This window comes from Amblyraja radiata, chromosome 4 (genome assembly GCF_010909765.2).
Source record: "Amblyraja radiata isolate CabotCenter1 chromosome 4, sAmbRad1.1.pri, whole genome shotgun sequence".
NCBI lineage: Eukaryota > Metazoa > Chordata > Chondrichthyes > Rajiformes > Rajidae > Amblyraja > Amblyraja radiata.
In genome coordinates, this window is record NC_045959.1 from 118,584,287 (window position 1) to 118,607,729 (window position 23,443).

The 23,443-nt window shown below is 48.2% G+C and overlaps 1 protein-coding gene across 1 annotated transcript in view; it reads right to left on the reverse strand.

Annotated features, from left to right (window-relative positions):
- als2cl (ALS2 C-terminal like) overlaps nucleotides 1–23,443 on the reverse strand; it is a 100,584-nt gene that overhangs the window by 70,215 nt on the left and 6,926 nt on the right. The window contains exons 2-6 of the mRNA XM_033020423.1: nucleotides 16,040–16,275; nucleotides 13,040–13,145; nucleotides 10,292–10,478; nucleotides 8,884–8,949; nucleotides 5,010–5,166 (exon numbers count right to left, since the gene is read on the reverse strand). Coding sequence (XP_032876314.1) covers nucleotides 5,010–5,166; nucleotides 8,884–8,949; nucleotides 10,292–10,478; nucleotides 13,040–13,145; nucleotides 16,040–16,186 — 663 coding nt within the window. The 5' untranslated portion in view covers nucleotides 16,187–16,275. The remainder of the gene's footprint in view (nucleotides 1–5,009; nucleotides 5,167–8,883; nucleotides 8,950–10,291; nucleotides 10,479–13,039; nucleotides 13,146–16,039; nucleotides 16,276–23,443) is intronic.

The window sequence follows — 23,443 nt, forward strand, 5'->3', positions numbered from 1 at the left end:
CCCTAGTTATGGGCGCTCACCAACATGGCGTCCCTAGTTACGGGCGCTCCCCAACATGGAGCCACTAGGTACGGGCCCTCACCAACATGGCATCCCTAGTTACGGGCGCTCACCAATATGGTGTACCTACGGGCCATTGCCTTGGCTCTGTCCTGAAGGCGGTGGCTCAAATACTCACATTCACTCGTCCCCGGCCCATTGACAACCCCGATCCCGACAGTGTGCGTGCGCGGCCGTGCCGGCGGCTTTGCGTAGGATGCGGTACATCCACAGCTCACCGCTCGGCCCCGATCAGCCATTGTGGCCGCCAGCGCAGTCCTCCTTGCGTCACCGCGCCTCAGGCCCGGGAGGTACCGGAGATGACGGAAGTCTGCGGGCCGTTTTGTTTTGGGTGACGGGCCGCATTCGGCCCGGGGGCCGTAGCTTGCCGACCCCTGGTTTACAGGAAGGATGTGGAGGCTTTGGGGAGGGTGTAGAGGGGGTTCACCAGAACGATGCCTGGATCAGGGGATGTTAGCTACAGGGAGAGTTTGGACAGGGATATGAATTAAATGCAGATCTTGGCAACAGGTTTGGCACAGACATTGTGGGCCGAAGGGCCAGTTCCTGTGGTGTACTGTCCAATGTTCATGCCTATTAATATATCATGGCAGACACAAGATGCTGGACTAACTCAGCGGGTCAGGCAGCATCTCTGGAGAGAAGGAATGGGAGATGTTTCAGGTCAAGACCCTTCTTATGATATAGGTTGTGAACTTGGTTAGGCAACATTTCGAGTCTAAAGAGTCTTAGGAAAACATAGAACTATTCTATGTTTCTATGAATCTTAAACTCGAAACGTCACCTATCCATGTTCACCACAGATGGTGCCTGTCCAACTGAGTTACTCCAGCACTCTGTGAAACGTCACCTATCCATGTTCTCCACAGATGCTATAGATTAACGCAATAGAAAGGAAGGACATTAGCTTGGAGGATGTGGAATCGATATGGGTAGAGCTGCGAAACACTAAGGGGCAGAAAACGCTAGTGGGAGTTGTGTACAGGCCACCTAACAGTAGTAGTGGAGTTGGGGATGGCATCAAACAGGAAATTAGAAATGCGTGCAACAAAGGCAAAACAGTTATAATGGGTGACTTCAATCTACATGTAGATTGGGTGAATCAAATTGGCAAGGGTGCTGAGGAAGAGGATTTCTTGGAATGTATGTGGGATAGTTATCTAAACCAACATGTAGAGGAACCAACGAGAGAGCAGGCTATTCTAGACTGGGTATTGAGTAATGAGGAAGGGTTAGTTAGCAGTCTTGTTGTGCGTGGCCCCTTGGGCAAGAGTAACCATAATATGTTCAAGAAGGAACTGCAAATGCTGGAAAATCGAAGGTACACAAAAAAGCTGGAGAAACTCAGCGGGTGCAGCAGCTGAAGGTACATTTGTGACCATAATATGGTCTTCATTAGGATGGAGAGTGACATTGTTAATTCAGAAACAAAGGTCCTGAACTTAAAGAAAGGTGACTTTGAGGGTATGAGACGTGAATTGGCCAAGATAGACTGGCAAATGATTCTTACAGGGTTGACGGTAGATATGCATTGGAAGGCATTTAAAAACTGCATGGATGAACTACAACAAGTGTTCATCCCAGTTTGGCAAAAGAATAAATCAGGGAAGGTAGTGCATCCGTGGATAACAAGGGAAATCAGGGACAGTATCAAAACAAAAGATGAAGCGTACAAATTAGCTAGAACAAGCAGCCTACCAGAGGACTGGGAGAAATTCAGAGTCCAGCAGAGGAGGACAAAAGGCTTAATTAGGAAAGGGAAAATAGATTATGAAAGAAAACTGTCAGGGAACATAAAAACTGACTGCAAAAGCTCTTATAGATATGTGAAGAGGAAAAGATTAGTTAAAACAAATGTAGGTCCCTTGCAGTCAGAAACAGGCGAATTGATCATGGGGAACGAGGACATGGCAGACCAATTGAATAACTACTTTGGTTCTGTCTTCACTAAGGAAGACATAAATAATCTGCCGGAAATAGCAAGGGACCGGGGGTTAAATGAGATGGAGGAACTGAGTGAAATCCAGGTTAGCCGGGAAGTGGTGTTAGGTAAATTGAATGGATTAAAGGCCGATAAATCCCCAGGGCCAGAAAAGTTGCATCCCAGAGTACTTAAGGAAGTAGCCGCAGAAATAGTGGATGCATTAGTGATAATTTTTCAAAACTCTTTAGATTCTGGAGTAGTTAGGCTTGAGAGGACTGGACGGTAGCTAATGTAACCCCACTTTTTAAAAAGGGAGGGAGAGAGAAAATGGGGAATTACAGACCAGTTAGTCTAATATCGGTAGTGGGGAAACTGCTAGGGTCAGTTATTAAAGATGGGATAGCAGCACATTTGGAAAGCGGTGAATTCATAGGACAAAGTCAGCATGGATTTATGAAAGCTAAATCATGTCTGACGAATCTTATAGAATTTTTCGAGGATGTAACTAGTAGAGTGGATAAGGGAGAACCAGTGGATGTGTTATATCTGGACTTTCAGACGGCTTTCGACAAGGTCCCACATAAGAGATTAGTATACAAACTTAAAGCACACGGTATTGGGGGTTCAGTATTCATGTGGATAGAGAACTGGCTGGCAGACAGGAAGCAAAGAGTAGGAGTAAACGGGTCCTTTTCACAATGGCAGGCAGTGACTAGTGGGGTACCGCAAGGCTCAGTGCTGGGACCCCAGCTATTTACAATATATATTAATGATCTGGATGAGGGAATTGAATGCAACATCTCCAAATTTGCGGATGACACGAAGCTGGGGGGCAGTGTTAGCTGTGAGGAGGATGCTAGGAGGCTGCAAGGTGACTTGGATAGGTTGGGTGAGTGGCCAAATGCATGGCAGATGCAGTATAATGTGGATAAATGTGAGGTTATCCACTTTGGTGGCAAAAACAGGAAAGTAGACTATTATCTGAATGGTGGCCGATTAGGAAAAGGGGAGATGCAACGAGACCTGGGTGTCATGGTACATCAGTCATTGAAAGTAGGAATGCAGGTGCAGCAGGCAGTGAAGAAAGCAAATGGTATGTTAGCATTCATAGCAAAAGGATTTGAGTATAAGAGCAGGGAGGTTCTACTGCAGTTGTACAGGGTCTTGGTGAGACCACACCTGGAGTATTGCGTACAGTTTTGGTCTCCTAATCTGAGGAAAGACATTCTTGCCATAGAGGGAGTACAGAGAAGGTTCACCAGACTGATTCCTGGGATGGCAGGACTTTCATATAAAGAAAGACTGGATAGACTCGGCTTGTACTCGCTAGAATTCAGAAGATTGAGGGGGGATCTTATAGAAACTTACAAAATTCTTAAGGGGTTGGACATGCTAGATGCAGGAAGTTTATTCCCGATGTTGGGGAAGTCCAGAACTAGGGGTCACAGTTTAAGGATAAGAGGGAAGTATTTTAGGACCGAGATGAGAAAATCTTTTTTTACACAGAGAGTGGTGAATCTGTGGAATTCTCTGCCACAGAAGGTAGTTGAGGCCAGTTCATTGGCTATATTTAAGAGGGAGTTAGATGTGGCCCTTGTGGCTAAAGGGATCAGGGGGTATGGAGAGAAGGCAGGGATGGGATACTGAGTTGGATGATCAGCCATGATCATATTGAATGGCGGTGCAGGCTCGAAGGGCCGAATGGCCTACTCCTGCACCTATTTTCTATGTTTCTATGTTTCTATGCTGCCTGACCCGCTGAGTTACTCCAGCACTCTGTGAAACGTCACCTATTTTTAAAGCAGAGATTGACAGATTCTTGAGACGTGCACAAACGGAAGATCAAATAGAACAACTTTAGGCTGTGCACGCCACACGAAAGAAGAAGAAGACAGATTCTCGATTAGTGCGGGTGTCAGGGGTTATGGGCAGAAGGCAGAATGGGGTTTGGAGGGAGAGATAGATCAGCCATGATTGAATGGCGTGGTAGACAGGATGGGCCGAATGGCCTAATTCTGCTCCCATCACTAATGAACCTATGAGCTTACGTATCTCTCTTAGGTATGGACCAGCATCTGCAGTTGATTGTGTTACATGGTCATCGAGTTTGTAAGTTGAAACTCATAAACACATCATTTCTCACAGAGAGTGGTGAGTGTGAGGAATTCTCTGCCTCAGAGGGCGGTGGAGGCCGGTTTTCTGGATACTTTCAAGTGAGAGCTAGATAGGGCTCTTAAAGATAGCGTAGTCAGGGGATGTGGGTAGAAGGCAGGAACGGGTACAGATTGTGGATGATCAGCCATGATCACATTGAATGGCTGTGCTGGCTCAAAGGGCCGAATGGCCTACTCCTGCACCTATTGTCTATTGTCTATTGAACTCATAAACACATCATATATGTTTATTATTTTATTTTTTATTTATTATTGTCTTTTATCGACCAATGTCACTTTTATCTTATCTTTTTTTAATCTTAAGGCTGCAACCTTCCCTCCATTGATGAACTGTACACTGCAAGGGCCAGGAAGCGAGCGGGCAAGATCATCTCTGACCCCTCTCACCCTGGCCACAAACTCTTTGAATCACTTCCCTCTGGAAGGCGACTCCGGACTGTCAAAGCTGCCACAGCCAGACATAAAAACAGTTTTTTATCCACGAGTAGTTGCTCTACTCAACAGCCAAAGATCTGTATCCTCCCTTTGATCTGGTATTTTGTTGGTTCACATGCTTGACCAATGGTGTTTTATCATTAATGTTTTATAATTATTAATGTTTAGTGTTTTCTGAGTCATTGGTAACTGTCACTGTATGTCATGTTGTTACTTGTGGGCGGAGCACCAAGGCAAATTCCTTGTATGTGAATACTTGGCCAATAAACTTACTTACTTATTTTTATCCTTGTAATATCATTGCTGAGGTGACCTGTTGTCTTGTCTAACACATTTCATTGTACCGTTGACCCTGTGTTAACCCACATATGACAAATAGAACTGAGCTGAACTGAAATGGCGCTCAGTGAACTGACCTTTTCCAAGCCCCAGCTGAGTTTCCTGAGGATATCAATGTACTTCTGCACCTGAAAACGCACGGGCTCGTGGAGGATACGGTGCAAGCTCATAGAAATGGAAGATGAATCCTTGTGGTAATGTTTCAGAGTGTTCTTGTTCCTCTTCCAATGGTCACTGCAATAATCGTTACATCATTAGAAGGCGACAACATTGGCATGTTCACGAATCGCTGAATTTTCAGTACAAAGTTTACCAGCAATTTCAGGGTTCTACATCAGTCACAGAGTGATACAGTGTGGAAACAGGCCCTTCGGACCAACTCGCCCACACCGGCCAACAATGTCCCAGCTACACTAGTCTCACCTGCCTGCGCTTGGTCTGAATAAATTTCAAGATCCTTCTTTATGTCTACAAAGCCTCTTGCTCTCACCCACATTCAGGAGGTCCCATTCTGGAGAATACGCCCCAATCTCCATTTACGGGGAAAGTGTGGAGAGAGTGTCCAGCTTTAAGTTTCTGGGCACTCACATTTCAGAAGACCTCACATGGTCCACCAACACCGCCGCGCTGGTCAGGAAGGCACAGCAACGACTGTTCTTCCTGAGGACATTAAAAAAGACTGGTCTGCCCCAACAGCTGCTGACAACGTTCTACCGCTGCACCACAGAGAGCATACTAACGTATGGCATCTCTGTGTGGTATCTCAGCTGCACGGAGGCGGAGAGGAGAGCTCTTCAGCGCGTCGTCAACAGAGCGCAGCGGATCATCGGGACAGAGCTACCAGCCTTGGAGGGCATCTACCACACGCGGTGCCTCAGGAAGGCCCTCAGCATCCATAGGGACTCATCACACCCCTGCCACGGTCTGTTTCAACTACTTTCCTCCGGCAGACGTTACAAGGCCTTCTACGCCCGAACCTCTAGATTCAGGAACAGTTTTATCCCAAGAGCTATAGCGGCTCTGAACCGGCCCTAATGAGTGCCCCCCCCACCCACTCCCTTTGGACAGTCTCCCTCAGATGGTCACGTCAATCAATTCAGCTTGCTTATTTATGTATTGTATTTATTTACCTTTCTTGTACATCAGTGGAGCTGCACACTAAATCTCGTTGCACTGACGTGCAATGACAATAAAAGATATATTATTATTATTATTATTATTATTATTATTATATTAAAAGTCACCCACCACACCACCTCCAGGTCCCTCAGATCGGCCAAACATCCCGCGGTCTAGGCATAAGCTCTAGGGGCGACCGTGCCTTTGCGGTTGCAGCTCCTAGACTGTGGAACAGCATCCCTCTTCCCCCAGAACTTCGCCCCTCCATCGACTCCTTTAAGTCGAGACTTAAAACTCATCTTTACTCTCAAGCCTTTCTTGACGTCCTCTGAGGGAGGGCTACATGTATGTATTTATGTATGTACTTAATCTATGAACCACTGTTGTATAACATTAGTACCTCCATCAATGTCAAGCACTTTGGCCAACGAGAGTTGTTTTTTAAATGTGCTGTAGAAATAAAAGTGATTTAACTTGACTTGACTTGGTCCATATCCCTCTAAACCTGTCCTATCCATGTACCTGTCTAATTGCTTCTTAAATGGTGAAATGGTACCTGCGTAATAGGCACTAGGTGCAGGAGTAGGCCATTCGACCCTTCGAGCCAGCACAGCCATTCACTGTTTCTTAAACGTTGGGATAGTCCCAGCCTCAACTACCTCCTCTGGCAGCTCGTTCCATACACCCACCACCCTCTGTGTGGAAAAGTTACCCCTCAGATTCCTATTAAATCTTTTCCCCTTCACCTTGAACCTATGTCCTCTGGTCCTCGATTCCCCTACTCTGGGCAAGAGACTCTGTGCATCTACCCGATCTATTCCTCTCATGATTTTATACACCTCTATAAGATTCCCCCTCATCCTCCTGCGCTCCAAGGAATACTCACCCTCCCCTATAGCTCAGACCCTCTAGCCCTGGCAACATGCTTGTAAATCTTCTCTGTACTCTTTCCAGCTTGACAACAGAGTCCAGCTCGTGGGGGCATAGAGTCATACAGCATGGAAACAGGCCCTTCAGCCCAACCTGTCCATGCCGACCAAGGTAGCCCATCTACACTAGTCCCACATGCCAACATTGCTCCAATAGTATGGCATTGAGTGTTCATGAGGAACTCCCTTTTTGCCTTCTCTATAACAATCAGACTATTTGAGACACAGAATGCTGGAGTAACTCAGCAGGACAGGCAGCATCTCTGGAGAGAAGGAATGGGCGACGTTTCGGGTCGAGACCCTTCTTCAGGCTTTTTTTTCTCTGGAGTGCCGGAGGTTGAGGGGAGACCTGATAGAACAGAACCAGGGGCCACAGTTTAAGAATAAGGGGTAAGCCATTTAGAGCAGAGACGTGGAAACACTTTTTCACACAGAGAGTTGTGAGTCTGTGGAATTCTCTGCCTCAGAAAGCGGTGGAGGGCGATTCACTGGATGTTTTCAAGAGAGAGTTAGATAGGGCTCTTAAAGATAGCGGAATCAGGGGATATGGGGAGAAGGCAGGAACGGGGTACTGATTGTGGATGATCAGCCATGATCACAGTGAATGGCGATGCTGGCTAGAAGGGCCGAATGGCCTACTCCTGCACCTGTTGTCTATTGCCTAGCATGATGCCAAACTAAACTAGTCTCCTCTTCCTGCAATGATCCATATCCCTCCATCCTCCTGCATGTCCATCCAAGCCCAGTCATACAATTATGAGAGGCATAGATCGGTCGGACAGTCTGGAAGTTTCCACCTGGCAGGAAGTGTCAAAGACGAGAGAGAATAGCTTTAAGTTGAGAGGGTCAAAGTTAAAATGGAGACGTGCGGGGCAAGTATTTTGTTGCACAGAGGGTCGCGAGTTCCCGAATGTGTAATTAAATAGTGGGATAACTAGGGTGATCATAGACACTTGGACAAGGACATGGATCGGACACTATTTTTCACACAATGCTGGAGTAACTCAGCGGGGCAGGCAGCATCTCTGGAGGGATGTGGCAGTGGCAGCGAGAATTCCACAGATTCACCGCCCTCTGGCTATGTAGGGTGCTGCTCCTGTCCACACTTGTTGCAGCTCGCAGGTCCCGGCAAAACGGGATGTGAACATTCTCCACGAGTGGAGCCCCTCCCTTCACCTTACACTGGAGACTGGGCCAAACAGGAAAATCAACTTCACCCCAGTCCGATTATGGAGCAACTCAACATGGCGATACAGAGAGAGGCTGCGTAATTGTCATGTTGATGTTGTCATCTTAATTTGGTTTCGAGACACACTAACACAGTCCTGCACACACTAGGGACAATTACTCTGTGAAACGTCACCTATCCATGTTCTCCACAGATGCTGCCTGACCCGCTGAGTTACTCCAGCACTCTGTGAAACGTCACCTATCCATGTTCTCCACAGATGCTGCCTGACCCGCTGAGTTACTCCAGCACTCTGTGAAACGTCACCTATCCATGTTCTCCACAGATGCTGCTTGACCCACTGAGTTATGGTGCAGCAGCATCTGTGGAGCTAAGGAAATAGGCAATGTTTCGGGCCGAAACCCTTCTGGAAATAGGCAACGTTTCGGGCTGAAACCCGGAAGGGTTTCGGCCCGAAACGTTGCCTATTTCCTTAGCTCCATAGATGCTGCTGCACCCGCTGAGTTACTCCAGCACTCTGTGAAACGTCACCTATCCATGTTCTCCACAGATGCTGCCTGACCCGCTGAGATACTCCAGCACTCTGTGAAACGTCACCTATCCATGTTCTCCACAGATGCTGCCCGACCCGCTGAGTTATCTCTACTGTGTTTAGTTTTAGTTCGAGAGAAACAGGTCGTTGTGAGGCGTGGCCCTCTCCCGTCTCTGACATACCTGGTTTGTTTGGCAATGTGCTCGAAGCCACTGAGAACAGCATAGTTTGTGAAAGTCGTGAAGTATCTGGAAGAGAGAAAGACAAACATGCACTGAGCCACCCCACACATACAGGCATTTGGGACAGAACAGGCGAGAGAGGACGGGAAAATTACACTAGTTTAGTTTACATCATGTGTCATTCCTAACTGTCACTGTGTGTCATGTTGTCATCTGTGGGCGGAGCACCAAGGCAAATTCCTTGTATGTGAATACTTGGCCAATAAACTTATTCATTCATTCTTGATCTTATTGAAACATATAAGATTACTAAGGATTTGGACACGCTAGACGTAGGAAACATGTTCTCGATGTTGGGGGAGTCCAGAACCAGGGGCCACAGTTTAAGAATAAGGTGTCGGCCATTTAGAACGGAGATGAGGAAACACTTTTTTTCACAGAGAGTTGTGGGTCTGTGGAATTCTCTGCCTGAGAGGGCGGTGGAGGCGGGTTCTCTGGATGCTTTCAAGAGAGAGCTAGATAGGGCTCTTAAAGACCGCGTGGGTTTTCTCCGGGATCTCTGGATTCCTCTCACATTTCAAAAACGTACAGGTTTATAGGCTTGGTGTAAATGTAAATTGTCCCTAGTGTTTATGTGTGTGTGTGTGTGTGTGTGTGTTTATGTGTGTGTGTGTGTGTGTGTGTGTGTGTGTGTGTGTGTGTGTGTGTGTGTGTGTGTGTGTGTGTGTGTGTGTGTGTGTGTGTGTGTGTGTGTGTGTGTGCGTGCGTGCGTGTGTGTGCGTGCGTGCGTGCGTGCGTGCGTGCGTGCGTGTAGGATAGTGTTAATGTGCGGGGATTGCTGGTCGGCACAGACTCAGTGGGCCGAAGGGCCTGTTTCCGTGCTGTAAATCTAAACAAAACTAAATTAGAATCTAAAAAAAAACAATTTTTCCCACACATAAGGACATTGTCGTCTGGGGAAAGTTCCCCGCCCAACACCTCCGCTCAGTTCGCATTAACCAACCTGATCTCCCGGTGCCTCAGCACTTCAACTCCCCCTCCCATTCCGAATCCGACCTTTCTATCCTGGGCCTCCTCCATGGCCAGAGTGAGTCCCACCACAAATTGGAGGAGCAGCACCTCATATTTCGCTTGGGCAGTTTACACCCCAGCGGTATGAACATTGACTTCTCCAATTTCAGGTAGTCCCTGCTGTCTCCCTCCTTCCCCTCCCCTTCCCAGCTCCCCCACAGCCCACTGTCTCCGCCTCTTCCTTTCTTCTTCCTGCCCCCTCCCGCACCCCCACATAAGTCTGAGGAAGGGTCTCGACCCGAAACGTCACCTATTCCTTCGCTCCATAGATGCTGCCTCACCCGCTGAGTTTCTCTAGAATTTTTGTCCACCTTCTCTTCTAACCGCGCTGACTTACGTGATGTAAACCTCCTTCAGGTGTTGAGCATCTTTGACCAGGTAGAGCTCTCTGTGGGTTGAAGAACGGAGGCTTTCATTCAGGTGCGAGCAGTGGTCCTCTGCCCGATCACACAGAACATCTAAAGTCGTCTCCAATACAGACAGGTGCTCCTTCAGGTGAGCCCGTGACTTCAGATCAGCAGCGTCTATGGAAAGGAAATCAACGTGGAATGTTGTCAGAGACCAGAGCACCCAGAGGAAACCCACGCAGTCACAGGGAGAACATGCAAACTCCACACTGGCGGCACCCGATGTTCAGATCGAACCCGGGTCCCTGGTGCTGTGAATTACTCCAGCACTCTGTGAAACATCACCTATCCATGTTCTCCACAGATGCTGCCTGACCCGCTGAGTTACTCCAGCACTGTGTGAAACGTCACCTATCCATGTTCTCCACAGATGCTGCCTGACCTGCTGAGTTACTCCAGCATTCTGTGAAACGTCACCTATCCATGTTCTCCACAGATGCTGCCTGACCCGCTGAGTTACTCCAGCATTCTGTGAAACGTCACCTATCCATGTTCTCCACAGATGCTGCCTGACCCGCTGAGTTACTCCAGCACTGTGTGAAACGTCACCTATCCATGTTCTCCACAGATGCTGCCTGACCCGCTGAGTTACTCCAGCACTCTGTGAAACGTCACCTATCCATGTTCTCCACAGATGCTGCCTGACCCGCTGAGTTACTCCAGCTATCCCAGTGCCATGCTGTCCAAGTCACATATCTCCCGGTATCCACTGTGCTCTGGGACTCATCCAAGTATTGGGAAGTCCTGATGGGATGAGGGGGAGAATCCCAGAGTCAGTCACCCTCTCTGGATGGAGGTAAACATGTACATGATGGTCCAATGATCTGACTGTCTCTGGAGCTGTGACCCCTGGGGGAGGCAACACTCTCTGGGTAACCTCACACCTTCCTACCTGGAGGGCAGTTCAGTTGAGTTTATTGTCACGTGTACCGAGGTAGAGTGAAAAGCTTTTGTTGCGCGCTAACCAGTCAGTGGAAAGACAATACATGATTACAATCGAGCCATGATTCGAGTGTACAGATACATGATAAGGGAATAACGTTTAGTGCAAGGTAAAGCCAGCAAAGTCAAGGAGAATCCCACTGAGGTAGATAGTAGTTCAGGACTGCTCTCTGGTTGTGGTGGGATGATTCAGATGCCTGATAACAGCCGGGAAGAAACTGTCCCTGAATCTGGAGGTGTGCGTTTGTTTTCACACTTCTGTACCTCTTGCCTGATGGGAGAGGGGAGAAGAGGGAGTGGCCAGGGTGCGACTGGTCCTCGATGATGCTGCTGGCCTTGCAGGTGTAGATGGAGTCGATGGAAGGGAGGTTGGTGTGTGTGATGGTCTGGGCTGCGTCCACAATTCTCTGCGATTTCTTACGGGTCTTGGATGGAGCTGTTCCCAAACCGTGCTGTGATGCATCCTGATGTAGTTAGTCCACATTATCAAATCAGCAGACATTAACACAAGATGCTCGCAGTACGCAAGATGCTCGCACCAGAGCAACAGTCAGTAAAGATTTACAGATTGTTGATTAGTGCGGGTGCCAGGAGTTATGGGGAGAAGGCAGGAGAATGGGAGTTATCCTCCACTATTTATATTAATTTCACCACTAATAATTGGGAAAATATGCTTTCACCCGATCTATTCCTCTCATAATTTTATACATTCTATAAGATCACCCCTCATCCTCCTGTGCTCCAAGGAATGGAGTCCTAGCCTGCTCAACCTCTCCCTGTAGCTCAGGCCCTCGAGTCCAGGCAACATTCTCGTAAATCTCCTCTGCACTCTTTCCAACGTGACTACATCAGCTTCAACTCAAGTCCTGCCACACTGAACCTTTACTCAAACTCTTTGTTCAGAGGGTGGTGAATCTGTGGAATTCTTTGCCACAGAAGGCTGTGGAGGCCAAGTCAATGGGTATTTGTAAGGCAGAGATGGATAGATTCTTGATTCGTACGGGTAGGGTTGCCAACTGTCCCGTATTAGCCGGGACATCCCGTATATTGGGCTAAATTGGTTTGTCCCGTACAGGACCGCCCTTATCCCGTATTTGACCGGTACTACTCGGGTCGAGGGGACTGTCGGGTCGGAGCGCCGCCTCCCGGCCCCGCCTCACCCGTCCCGACGTAGTGCAGCCTATGGAGTGCAGCAGCAGCAACAGCAGCAGCACCTCGCCCGTGGCCCCGTCAGCCCGGCCAGCTGTCCGACCTTCGTACCTTCGCTTACCGCCAACACCACCACCACTTCTTCTCATGGCCGATCATCGGTTCTTGAGTTGGACGGGGCGCCGGACTTTGCGTGCAATATCGCGCGGCCCCCGGGCCAAAACTCCTCAGCTGGCCCGCCGGCTGGGCTTTGTGTGCAGTCCAGCACCCGGGGCCAACTCATCATTCACCCAGCCACGGCCCAGTCGGTCAACGAATTGCCGTGGGGAATTTGTCCCTTATTTTGACCTTTTTGTCCCTTATTTGGGAGTGAGAAAGTTGTCCACCCTAAGTGCGGGCGGCAGCGGTTATGGGGAGAAGGCAGGAGAGTGGGGTTGAGAGTGAGAGATAGATCAGCCATGATTGCATGGGGGAATGGACTCGACGGGCCGAATGGCACAATTCTGCTCCTATCACTGATGAACATGAAGTTATGAACCATTCCTGAGGTTATAAGGTAATGTGATATCTAACAGTCACTCACTCACCAGCTTTGACCAGTGGCTGCAGAATCTGGGCTTTAATGTCCGACAACTGATTCTTGAAGGCCTGCTCCAACTTGAAGAGGTAGGCAGCTTCTCGTTGGCATTTCTCCTTTGATGAGACAAAGATGAGGCGAGAGAAGAGAGTGTTTAATTGTCATATGTACCGACCACGGAACAATAAACTCCAAGCCGCAGCATCTTAACATGCAAGTAGACGCAACACAGTGCAGGAGTAGGCCATTCGGCCCTTCGAGCCAGCACCGCCATTCACTATGATCATGGCTGATCATCCACAATCAGTACCCCGTTTCTGCCTTCTCCCCACATCCCTTGATTCCTTCAGCCCTAAGAGCTAAATCTAACTCTCTCTTGAAAACATCCAGTGAATCGGCCTCCACTGCCTTCTGTGGCAAAGAATTCCACAGATTCACAACTCTCTGGCTGAAAAGGTTTTTCCTCATCTCAGTCCTAAATGGTCGACCCCTTGTTCTTAAACTGTGAGCCCAACATCGGGAACATAAATGTACAGTACATGGGGCGGCACGGTGGCACAGCGGGTAGAGTTGCTGCCTCACAGCGCCAGAGACCCAGGTTCCATCCTGACTACGGGCGCTGTCTGTACGGAGTTTGTACATTCTCCCCGTGACCTGCGTGGGTTTTCTCCGGGTGCTCCGGTTTCCTCCCACACTCCAAAGACGTGCAGGTTTGTAGGTTTATTGGCTTCTGTATATTGTTCCCAGTGTGTAGGATAGTGCCAGTGTGAATGGGTGATCGCCGGTTGGTGTGGACTCGGTGGGCCGATGGGCTTGTTTTACGCTATATCTCCAAACTAAACTAAACTAAGATAATATATAATAAAATATATAAGAAACAAAAATTTCATAGCAAAAGGATTTGAGTATAGGAGCAGGGAGGTTCTACTGCAGTTGTACAGGGTCTTGGTGAGACCACACCTGGAGTATTGCGTACAGTTTTGGTCTCCTAATCTGAGGAAATACATTCTTGCCATAGAGGGAGTACAGAGAAGGTTCACCAGACTGATTCCTGGGATGTCAGGACTTTCATATGAAGAAAGACTGGATAGACTCGGCTTGTACTCGCTAGAATTTAGAAGATTGAGGGGGGATCTTATAGAAACTTATAAAATTCTTAAGGGGTTGGACAGGCTAGATGCAGGAAGATTGTTCCCGATGTTGGGGAAGTCCAGAACAAGGGGTCACAGTTTAAGGATAAAGGGGAAATCGTTTAGGACCAAGATGAGGAAAACATTTTTTACACAGAGAGTGGTGAATCTCTGGAACTCTCTGCCACAGAAGGTAGTTGAGGCCAGTTCATTGGCTATATTTAAGAGGGAGTTAGATGTGGCCCCTGTGGCTAAAGGGATCAGGGGGTATGGAGAGAAGGCAGGGATGGGATACTGAGTTGGATGATCAGCCATGATCATATCGAATGGCGGTGCAGGCTCGAAGGGCCGAATGGCCTACTCCTGCACCTATTTTCTATGTTTCTATGTTTCAATAAATTAATAGGCACAATACTAATGCAAAATAAAAGGGATTGCCAGGTGCAAATAAAGAAAGTCCAGAGTTCGCAGCTGAGGTCAGTGTTGTGTTGTGTTGTGTTCAAGAGCCTGATGGTTGTTGGAAGAACTGTTGTCAGGGGTTATGGGGAGAAGGCAGGAGAATGGGGTTAGGAAGGGGAGATAGATCAGCCATGATTGAATGGCGGAGTAGACTTGATGGGCCGAATGGCGTGATTCTACTCCTGTCACCTATGACCTTATGACCTTATAACTACTGTGCCGTCATTAGTCGGGGCATTGAGTTCAAGGGTCAGGAGGTCATCATGCGGCTTGCCGTGATTTGGTCAGGACGCATTTGGCGTATTGCGGGCGGTTCTGGTCCCATCCATTACAGAGAGGGCGTGGGGGCTTTGGAGATGGTGCAGAGGAGGTTTACCAGAACGATGCCGGGATTAGAGGGTATCAGATACCCCTGTGACCACGTGCCTTTACCCCAGGGTACAGCTTCAAACTTTCCCCCTCTCACCTGCAAGATATTCCCTCTCGTCCTTGACATTTACGCCCTGGGGGAAAAAGATTCTGAGTGTCTACCCTGTCTATGTCTCTCATAGATAAACACAAAATGTCGGAGTAACTCAGCAGAAGAGTTAGAGTTAGATTTACCTCTTAGGGCTAACGGAGTCAGGGGATATGGGGAGATAGCAGGAACAGGATAGACAATAGACAATGGGTGCAGGAGTAGGCCATTCGGCCCTTCGAGCCAGCACAGCCATTCAATGTGATCATGGCTGATCATCCCCAATCAGTACCCCGTTCCTACCTTCTCTCCATGTCCCCTGACTCCGCTATCGTTAAGAGCCCTATCTAGCTCTCTCTTGAAAGTATCCAGAGAACCGGCCTCCACCGCCCTCTGAGGCAGAGAATTCCACAGACTCACAACTCTCTGTGTGAAAAAGGCTTTCCTCGTCTCTGTTCTAAATGGCTTACTCCTTATTCTTAAACTGTGGCCCCTGGCTCTGGACTCCCCCAACATCGGGAACATGTTTCCTGCCTCTAGCGTGTCCAAACCCATAATAATCTTATATGTTTCCATAAGATATCCTCTCATCCTTCTAAACTCCAGAGTGTACAAGCCCAGCCGCTCCATTCTCTCAGCATATGACAGTCCCGCCATCCCGGGAATTAACCTTGTAAACCTACGCTGCACTCCCTCAATAGCAAGAATGTCCTTCCTCAAATTAGGAGACAACAACTGCACACAATACTCCAGGTACCCTGTCTATGTCTCTCATAGATAGAGAGTCACAAAAGGCCGCAGTAACTCAGCGGAAGAGCTAGAGTTAGATTTAGCTCTTAGGGCTAATGGAATCAGGGGATATGGGAAGTAGGCAGGAACATATTGATCACATTGGATGGTGGTGGTGGCTCGAAGGGCCGAATGGCCTACACTGACACCTATTTTCGATGTTTCTATGTCTTACCTTCACATCTGGCCCTGGGCGCACAGCTGTCCTGGTGCTGGACAGTGGTTTGGAGCAAGGGGGCATCCTCCCGGCGGTGAACCTGGAGAGGTGGGGCCGGAGGTTGGACTCTGCCCGCTGCCTGCGACCGCCAGGCTCCATGATCATGCCTCACCTCACCTTCCGCTCCTCCATCTTGTTCAGCAGGCCGCCCTCAGCCTCACGTCCCGCCGGCTGCTGCTGCTGCTGCTGCTGCTCTGTACACGAACACACGGTGTGAATGGTCAGAATCATGGCCGTGCAACGTAGAACTGGACAGCAAACGTTCGCTAAGCACTTTAACTCCCCCTCCCATTCCCACACTGACCTCTCTGTCCAGGGCCTCCTCCACTGTCAGAGTGAGGGCCAGCACAAATTGGAGGAACAGCACCTCATATTTCGCTTGGGCCGCTTACACCCCAGCGATATGAACATTGACTTCTCCAACTTCAAATAGAAACATAGAAACATAGAAAAATAGGTGCAGGAGTAGGCCATTTGGCCCTTCGAGCCAGCACCGCCATTCAAAATGATCATGGCTGATCATCTGTAAATGCTCAGCAAATCAGTCAGTGACCTTTGACTTGGAAATAAATCATTCCTGTTTTTGATTCCAACACGAGTGTGTGTGCAGCCATCTTTCTCTGTATATTATGTACTAGTTTACTTATTTTATAAGCAGACAGATATCAAAACAGTAACTCAGCAGGACAGGCAGCATCTCTGGAGAGAAGGAATGGGTGACGTTTCGGGTCGAGACCCTTCTTCAGACTCTACAGATTCTTCAGTCTGAAGAATCCTGCACCCACTAGGGACAATTTTTACATTTACACCAAGCCAATTAACCTACACACCCGTACGTCTTTGGAGTGTGGGAGGAAACCGGAGCACCCGGAGAAAACCCACGCAGGTCACGGGGAGAACGTGCAAACTCCGTGCAGACAGCACCCGTAGTCGGGATGGAACCCGGGTCTCCGGCGCTGCATTCGCTGTAAGGCAGCAACTCTACTGCTGCGCCACCGTGACTGCTTCTCCAGCTTCCTCTGGCAGCTCGTTCCAAATCCAGACTTCACTCGGAGTGCAAAGGTTGCCCTTGAGATCCCTCTTAAACCTCTCTCCTCTGCCTGTGCCCTCTAGTTGTAGAATCCTCTAATCTGGGGACAAAGACTGTGGGCCCCTCGTGGTCATCTCAATATCACCCCTCAGCCTCCTATGCTCCATAGAGATAAGCCCCAGCCTATCCAAACTCTCCCGAGTAGCTCAATAGAAAATAGACAATAGGTGCAGGAGTAGGCCATTTGGCCCTTCACGCCAGCACCGCCATTCAATGTGATCATGGCTGATTATCCCCAATCAGTACCCCGTTCCTGCCTTCTCCCCATATCCCCTGACTCCGCTATCTTTAAGAGCCCCATCTAGCTCTCTCTCGAAAGTACCCAGAGAACCGGCCTCCACCGCCCTCTGGGGAAGAGAATCCCATACACTCACAACTCTCTGTGTGAAAAGTATACGGGATGTCCTGGCTAATTCGGGACAGTTGGCAACCCTATTGCCGAGACAGCGTTAGATACAAATGGGAAAAATAGAAGGGGGGGTTGTGTGATGGTCTGGGCTGCATCCACAATTTGCTGCAATGTCTACCAATCCTGGATGGAGCTGTTCCCAAACCGAGCAGTGCCCCATGTTTCTACAACTCCACAACTCTCTGCTTCGATGGCTCTATGACCCCATCAGCCCATGACTTAATTGTTAGATCAGAATTATGTGTCTATCTTTGGTATAAATGAGTTTCTGACATTCTATTTTTATTGCACAAAGATACAATGGATGAACCGTGGTTCACTGGTTGAAAAATATGGGAAGTGACAACGCATAAAATCCCAATCACACTCAGCTGACAATGAGGGCAACACTAGGTTTAGAAACCATAGCCAGGCCAATAGTTAGTTCATGACCCTGGGCCCTACAAACACCAGTTTCAGTTCAAGAAGGAACTGCAGATGCTGGAAAAATCGAGGGTAGACAAAAATGCTGGAGAAACTCAGTGGGTGCAGCAGCATCTATGGAGGGAAGGAAAAGGTGACGTTTCGGGTCGAGACCCTTCTTCGAGACCCTTTATCTACCTTCCAGTATCAGTTTCGTTCAGTTTAGTTTATTGTCACGTGTACCGAGGTACAGTGAAAAGCTTTTGTTGCGTGCTAACCAGTCAGCGGAAAGACAATGCATGATTACAATCGAGCCATTCACAGTGTACAGATACATGAAGGTTGACAAAAGTGCTGGAGAAACTCAGTGGGTGCAGCAGCATCTATGGAGGGAACGAAATAGGCAAAGTTTCGGGTCGAAACCCTTCTTCAGACTGATGTAGAGCGGGGCCAGCCTTCACTCCATAGATGCTGCTGCACCCGCTGAGTTTCTCCAGCACTTTTGTCTACCTTCGATTTTCCAGCATCTGCAGTTCCTTCTTAAAGTACAGATACATGATGTGGGAATAGCGTTTAGTGCAAGGTAAGGCCAGCAGAGTCCGATCAAAGATCTTTCCTGTGCCGTATCCCAGTTGTAAGAGTTTTGAACCCGGAATATTAACTTTGCATTTCTTTCCACAGAGGCCGCCGGACCGGCTGAGTGTTTCCAGTACTTTCTGCCTTTGTTTCAGACATGCAGCAATTGGAAGTGTTTGAGTTTTATGTGATTCCTGTACATTGACTGACTTTAGACCCGACTTGCACAGTGCAGGGCGTGACGCAGCTGCACCAAGAGGAGCACAACTTCTCCTTTATACTGCACCGTCAAAATAAAATGCAACGCGTGTTAATATCCAGTCTATTGTCGTGCGTTAACTGCCGTCAGAGGGCGGTGAATCTGTGTGATTCATTGCTGCAGAAGTGGCTCGGAAAGGGCGGCACGGTGGTGCAGCGGTAGAGTTGCTGCCTCACAGCGCCAGAGACCCGGGTTCCATCCCGACTACGGGCGCTGTCTGTACCTTCTCCCCGTGACCCGCGTGCGTTTTCTCCGAGATCTCCGGTTTCCTCCCACACTCCAAAGACGTGTAGGTTTGCAGGCTAATTGGCTTTGGTAAATTGCCCCTAGTGTGTGGGATAGAACTAGGATGAATGGGTGATTGATAGACAGTGCGGGTTTGATGGGCCGAAGGGCCTGTTTCCACGCTACATCTCTAAACTAAACTAAACCACAAATAACTGAACCATCGTATCAGCAACTAGAGAATGGTCCTGTTACTATCTACTTCATTGAAGACCCGCAGGCTATCTATAATCGGACTTTATCTTGCATTAAATGTTGTTCCCTTCACACTGTATCTGCTGCATACTGTGGACGGCTCGATTGTAACCATGTATAGTCTTTCCGCTGACTGGTTAGCACGCCACAAAAGTTATTTTAGGAAGGAGATGAGGAGGAACTTCTTTAGTCAGAGGGTGGTGAATCAGGGTCAGAATCAGGTCCAGAACCAGGGGCCACACACACAGTTTAAGAATAAGGGGTAAGCCATTTAGAACGGAGACGAGGAAACACTTTTCCTCACAGAGAGTTGTGAGTCTGTGGAATTCTCTGCCTCAGAAGGCGGTGGAGGCAGATTCTCTGGATGCTTTCAAGAGAGAGCTGGATAGGGCTCTTAAAGATAGTGGAGTCAGGGGATATGGGGAGAAGGCAGGAACGGGGTACTGATTGGGGGTGATCAGCCATGATCACAATGAATGGCAGTGCTGGCTCGAAGGGCTGAATGGCCTCCTCCTGCACCTATTGTCTATTGTTTATTATTGAATCTGTGGAATTCTTTGCCACAGAAGGCTGTGGAGACCAAGTCAGTGGATATTTTTTTAAGGCAGAGGTAGATAGATTCTTCATTAGTATGGGTGTCAGAGGTTAAGGGGAGAAGGCAGGAGAATGGGGTTAGGAGGGAGAGATAGATCGGTCATGATTGAATGGCGGAGTAGACTAGATGGGCCGAATGGCCTAATTCTGCTCCTCTCCCTTATGACCTTATGAACGAAAGCTTTTCGCTGTACCTCGGTACACATGACAATAAACGAACCAAACGCTGCTTATTTTATGAAGTAACCTTGTGGATACTGAATGCAGATCATTGAAGGGAATCAGTGTGCTCGTGAGAAAAAAAATGAACAAACATGAAGGAGAGATTATGGTGCAATAACCTCTTCTTTCAAGAATCGGTTTAAAGCATCAGGCCTAACGTCTCTAAACTTACCAGAGGCTCAGAGGTGGTAGACTGTCAGAATATTTCCCCCAGGGTGGAAATGTCAAAGACTAGAGGGCAGAGTCAAGAGTGTTTTATTGTCATGTGTCCCAGATAGAACAATGACATTCTTACCTGCTGCAGCACAAACAGAATATACAAACTTAGTAAGACATGACAAACGAGGGACTGAAGAAGGGTCTCGACCGGAAACGGCGCCTATTCCTTCGCTCCATAGATGCTGCCTCACCTGCTGAGTTACAGTAGACAATAGGAGCAAGCAGAGGTGATTTATTTCAAGAGGGCTTGTATACAAAAACAGGGATGTAATGCTGAGGCTCTAGAAGGCGCTGGTCAGGCCGCATTTGGAATATTGTGAGTAATTTTGGGCACCATATCTGAGGAAGGATGAGCTGGCTCTGGAGAGGGTCCAGAGGAGATTTACAATAATGATCCCAGGAATGGGATCATTACAGTGGGTTAATATATGATGAGTGTTTGTCGGCACTGGGCCTGTACTCACTGGAGTTTAGAAGAATGAGGGGGGACCTCATTGAAACGTACAGAATAGTGAAAGGCTTGGATAGAGTGGACGTGGAGAGGATGTTTCCACTAGTGGGAGAGTCTAGGACCAGAGGTCACAGCCTCAGAATTAAAGGACGTTCTTTTAGGAAGGAGATGAGGAGGAATTTCTTTAGTCAGAGGGTGGTGAATCTGTGGAATTCATTGCCACAGAAGGCTGTGGAGGCCAAGACAGTGGATATTGTTAAGGCAGAAGTAGATAGATTCTTGATTAGTACGGGTGTCAGGGGTTATGGGGAGAAGGCAGGAGAATGGGGTTAGGAGGGAGAGATAGATCAGCCATGATTGAATGGCAGAGTAGACTAGATGGGCCGAATGGCCTAATTCTACTTCTATCATGGACATTGTGGGCCGAAGGGCCTGCGTTGCATGGTTCCGTATTCTATTTTCTAAATGTAGTTTCACTGGTGAGGCATTCTTTCAGTTCATAACATGTTCCAGAACACCATCTGTGTGAAGAAATCTGAAGAAGGTTCCCGACCCGAAACGTTGCCCATTCCTTCTCTCCAGAGATGCTGCCTGTCCCGCTGAGTTACTCCAGCTTTGTGTGTCTATCTTGGGTTTAAACCAGCATCTGCAGTTCCTTCCAGCACCAACTTCAACTCGCTGGTTTGAAAACGGAGCCACTGTTACGGGGAGGGAAACACATCAGCGTCTGGGTGGAAAACCGATTCTCAGAAACAGGAAAGAGAGAGCTTTTTATAGTGTAGGAAGGAACTGCAGATGCTGGTTTACTCCAAAGATAAAAAGAAAGAGGAAAGATTCTGACCGTCTTACCAGATGTTACTAGAGTTACCACATATACATCTAGTGCAACTTCCCATCTGCACTAACATTCGCTCTGGCATTTTCCCCTTTGCCCCAGCTTTGCGATGTTCTCTAGAGAGAGTTCGATGTAGCTCTTTGGGCTAACGGAATCAAGGGATATGGGGAGAAAGCAGGAACAGGGTACTGATTTTGGATGATCAGCCATGATCATATTGAATGGCGGTGCTGGTTCGAAGGGCCAAATGGCCTACTACTGCATCTATTTTCTATGTTTCTATCATTCTACCTATTGGGGAAAAGGGGAAGTACAACGGGGTCCTTGTTCATCAGTCAATAAAAGTAAGCATGCAGGTACAGCAGGCAGTGAAGAAAGCAAATGGCATGTTGGCCTTCATAACAAGAGGAGTTGAGTTAACAATAGAAGCAAAGAGGTCCTTCTGCAGTTGTGCAGGGCCCTAGTGAGACCACACCTGGAGTATTGTGTGCAGTTTTGGTCTCCAAATTTGAATAAGGATATTCTCGCTATTGAGGGAGTGCAGCGTAGGTTCACAAGGTTAATTCCCGGGATGGCGGGACTGTCATATGCTGAGAGAATGGAGCAGCTGGGCTTGTACACTCTGGAATTTAGAAGGATGAGAGGATATCTTATTGAAACATATAAGATTATTAAGGGTTTGGACACGCTAGAGGCAGGAAACATGTTCCCGATGTTGGGGGAGCCCAGAAACAGGGGTCATAGTTTAAGAATAAGGAGTAAGCCATTTAGAACGGAGATGAGGAAACACTTTTTCTCACAGAGAGTTGTGAGTCTGTGGAATTCTCTGCCTCAGAGGGCGGTGGAGGCCGGTTCTCTGGATACTAGATAGGGCTCTTAAAGATAGTGGAGTCAGGGGATATGGGGAGAAGGCAGGAAAGGGGTACTGATTGGGGATGATCAGCCATGATCACATTGAGTGGTGGTGCTGGCTCGAAGGGCTGAATGGCCTACTCCTGCACCTGTTGTCTATTGTCTATGTTTCAACCTATTGTATTTGTGTTTGGCTGGATTGTACTCATACAGCAAGAAACAGGCCATTCGGCCCAACTTGTCTATGCCGTCCAAGATGCCCCATCTACACTAGTCCCATCTGCCCGCGTTTGGCCCATAGCCCTCTACATGCACCTGTCCAGATGTATATTAAATGTTGTAATAGTCCCAGCCTCAACTACCTCCTCTGGCATCTTGTTCCATACACCCACCGCCCTCGGAGTGAAAAAGTTGCCCCTCAGGTTCCTATTAAATCTTTCTCCTCTCACTTTAAACCTCTGTCCCATGGTTATTGATTCCCCTACTCTGGGTAAGAGAAGTGCTTCACCCAGTCTATTCCCCTCATTAACATACACCTTTGTACACTTTATACAGTTTGCCCGTTCTCTCCGTGACCTGCGTGGGTTTTCTCCGGGTGCTCTGGTTTCCTCCCACACTCCAAAGACACACAGGTTTGTAGAGTAATTGGCTTGGTAAAATTGTTAAATTGCCCCCAGTGTTAGTGTGCGGGGATCGTTGGCCGGCACAGACTCGATGGGCCGAAGAACCTGTTTCCGCACTGTATCTCTAAGCTAAACTAAACTAAACCTCTATAAGACCACCCCTCATCCTCCTGCGCTCCAAGGAATAGAGTCCTAGTCTGCTCAACCTCTCCCTGTAGCTCAGTCCCTTAAGTCCTGGCAACATCTCTGCACCCTTTCCAACGGTTCCAATAGCCCTTGGGGCTAACGGAATCAAGGGATATGGGGAGAAAGCTGGAAAGGGGTACTGATTTTGGATGATCAACCATGAT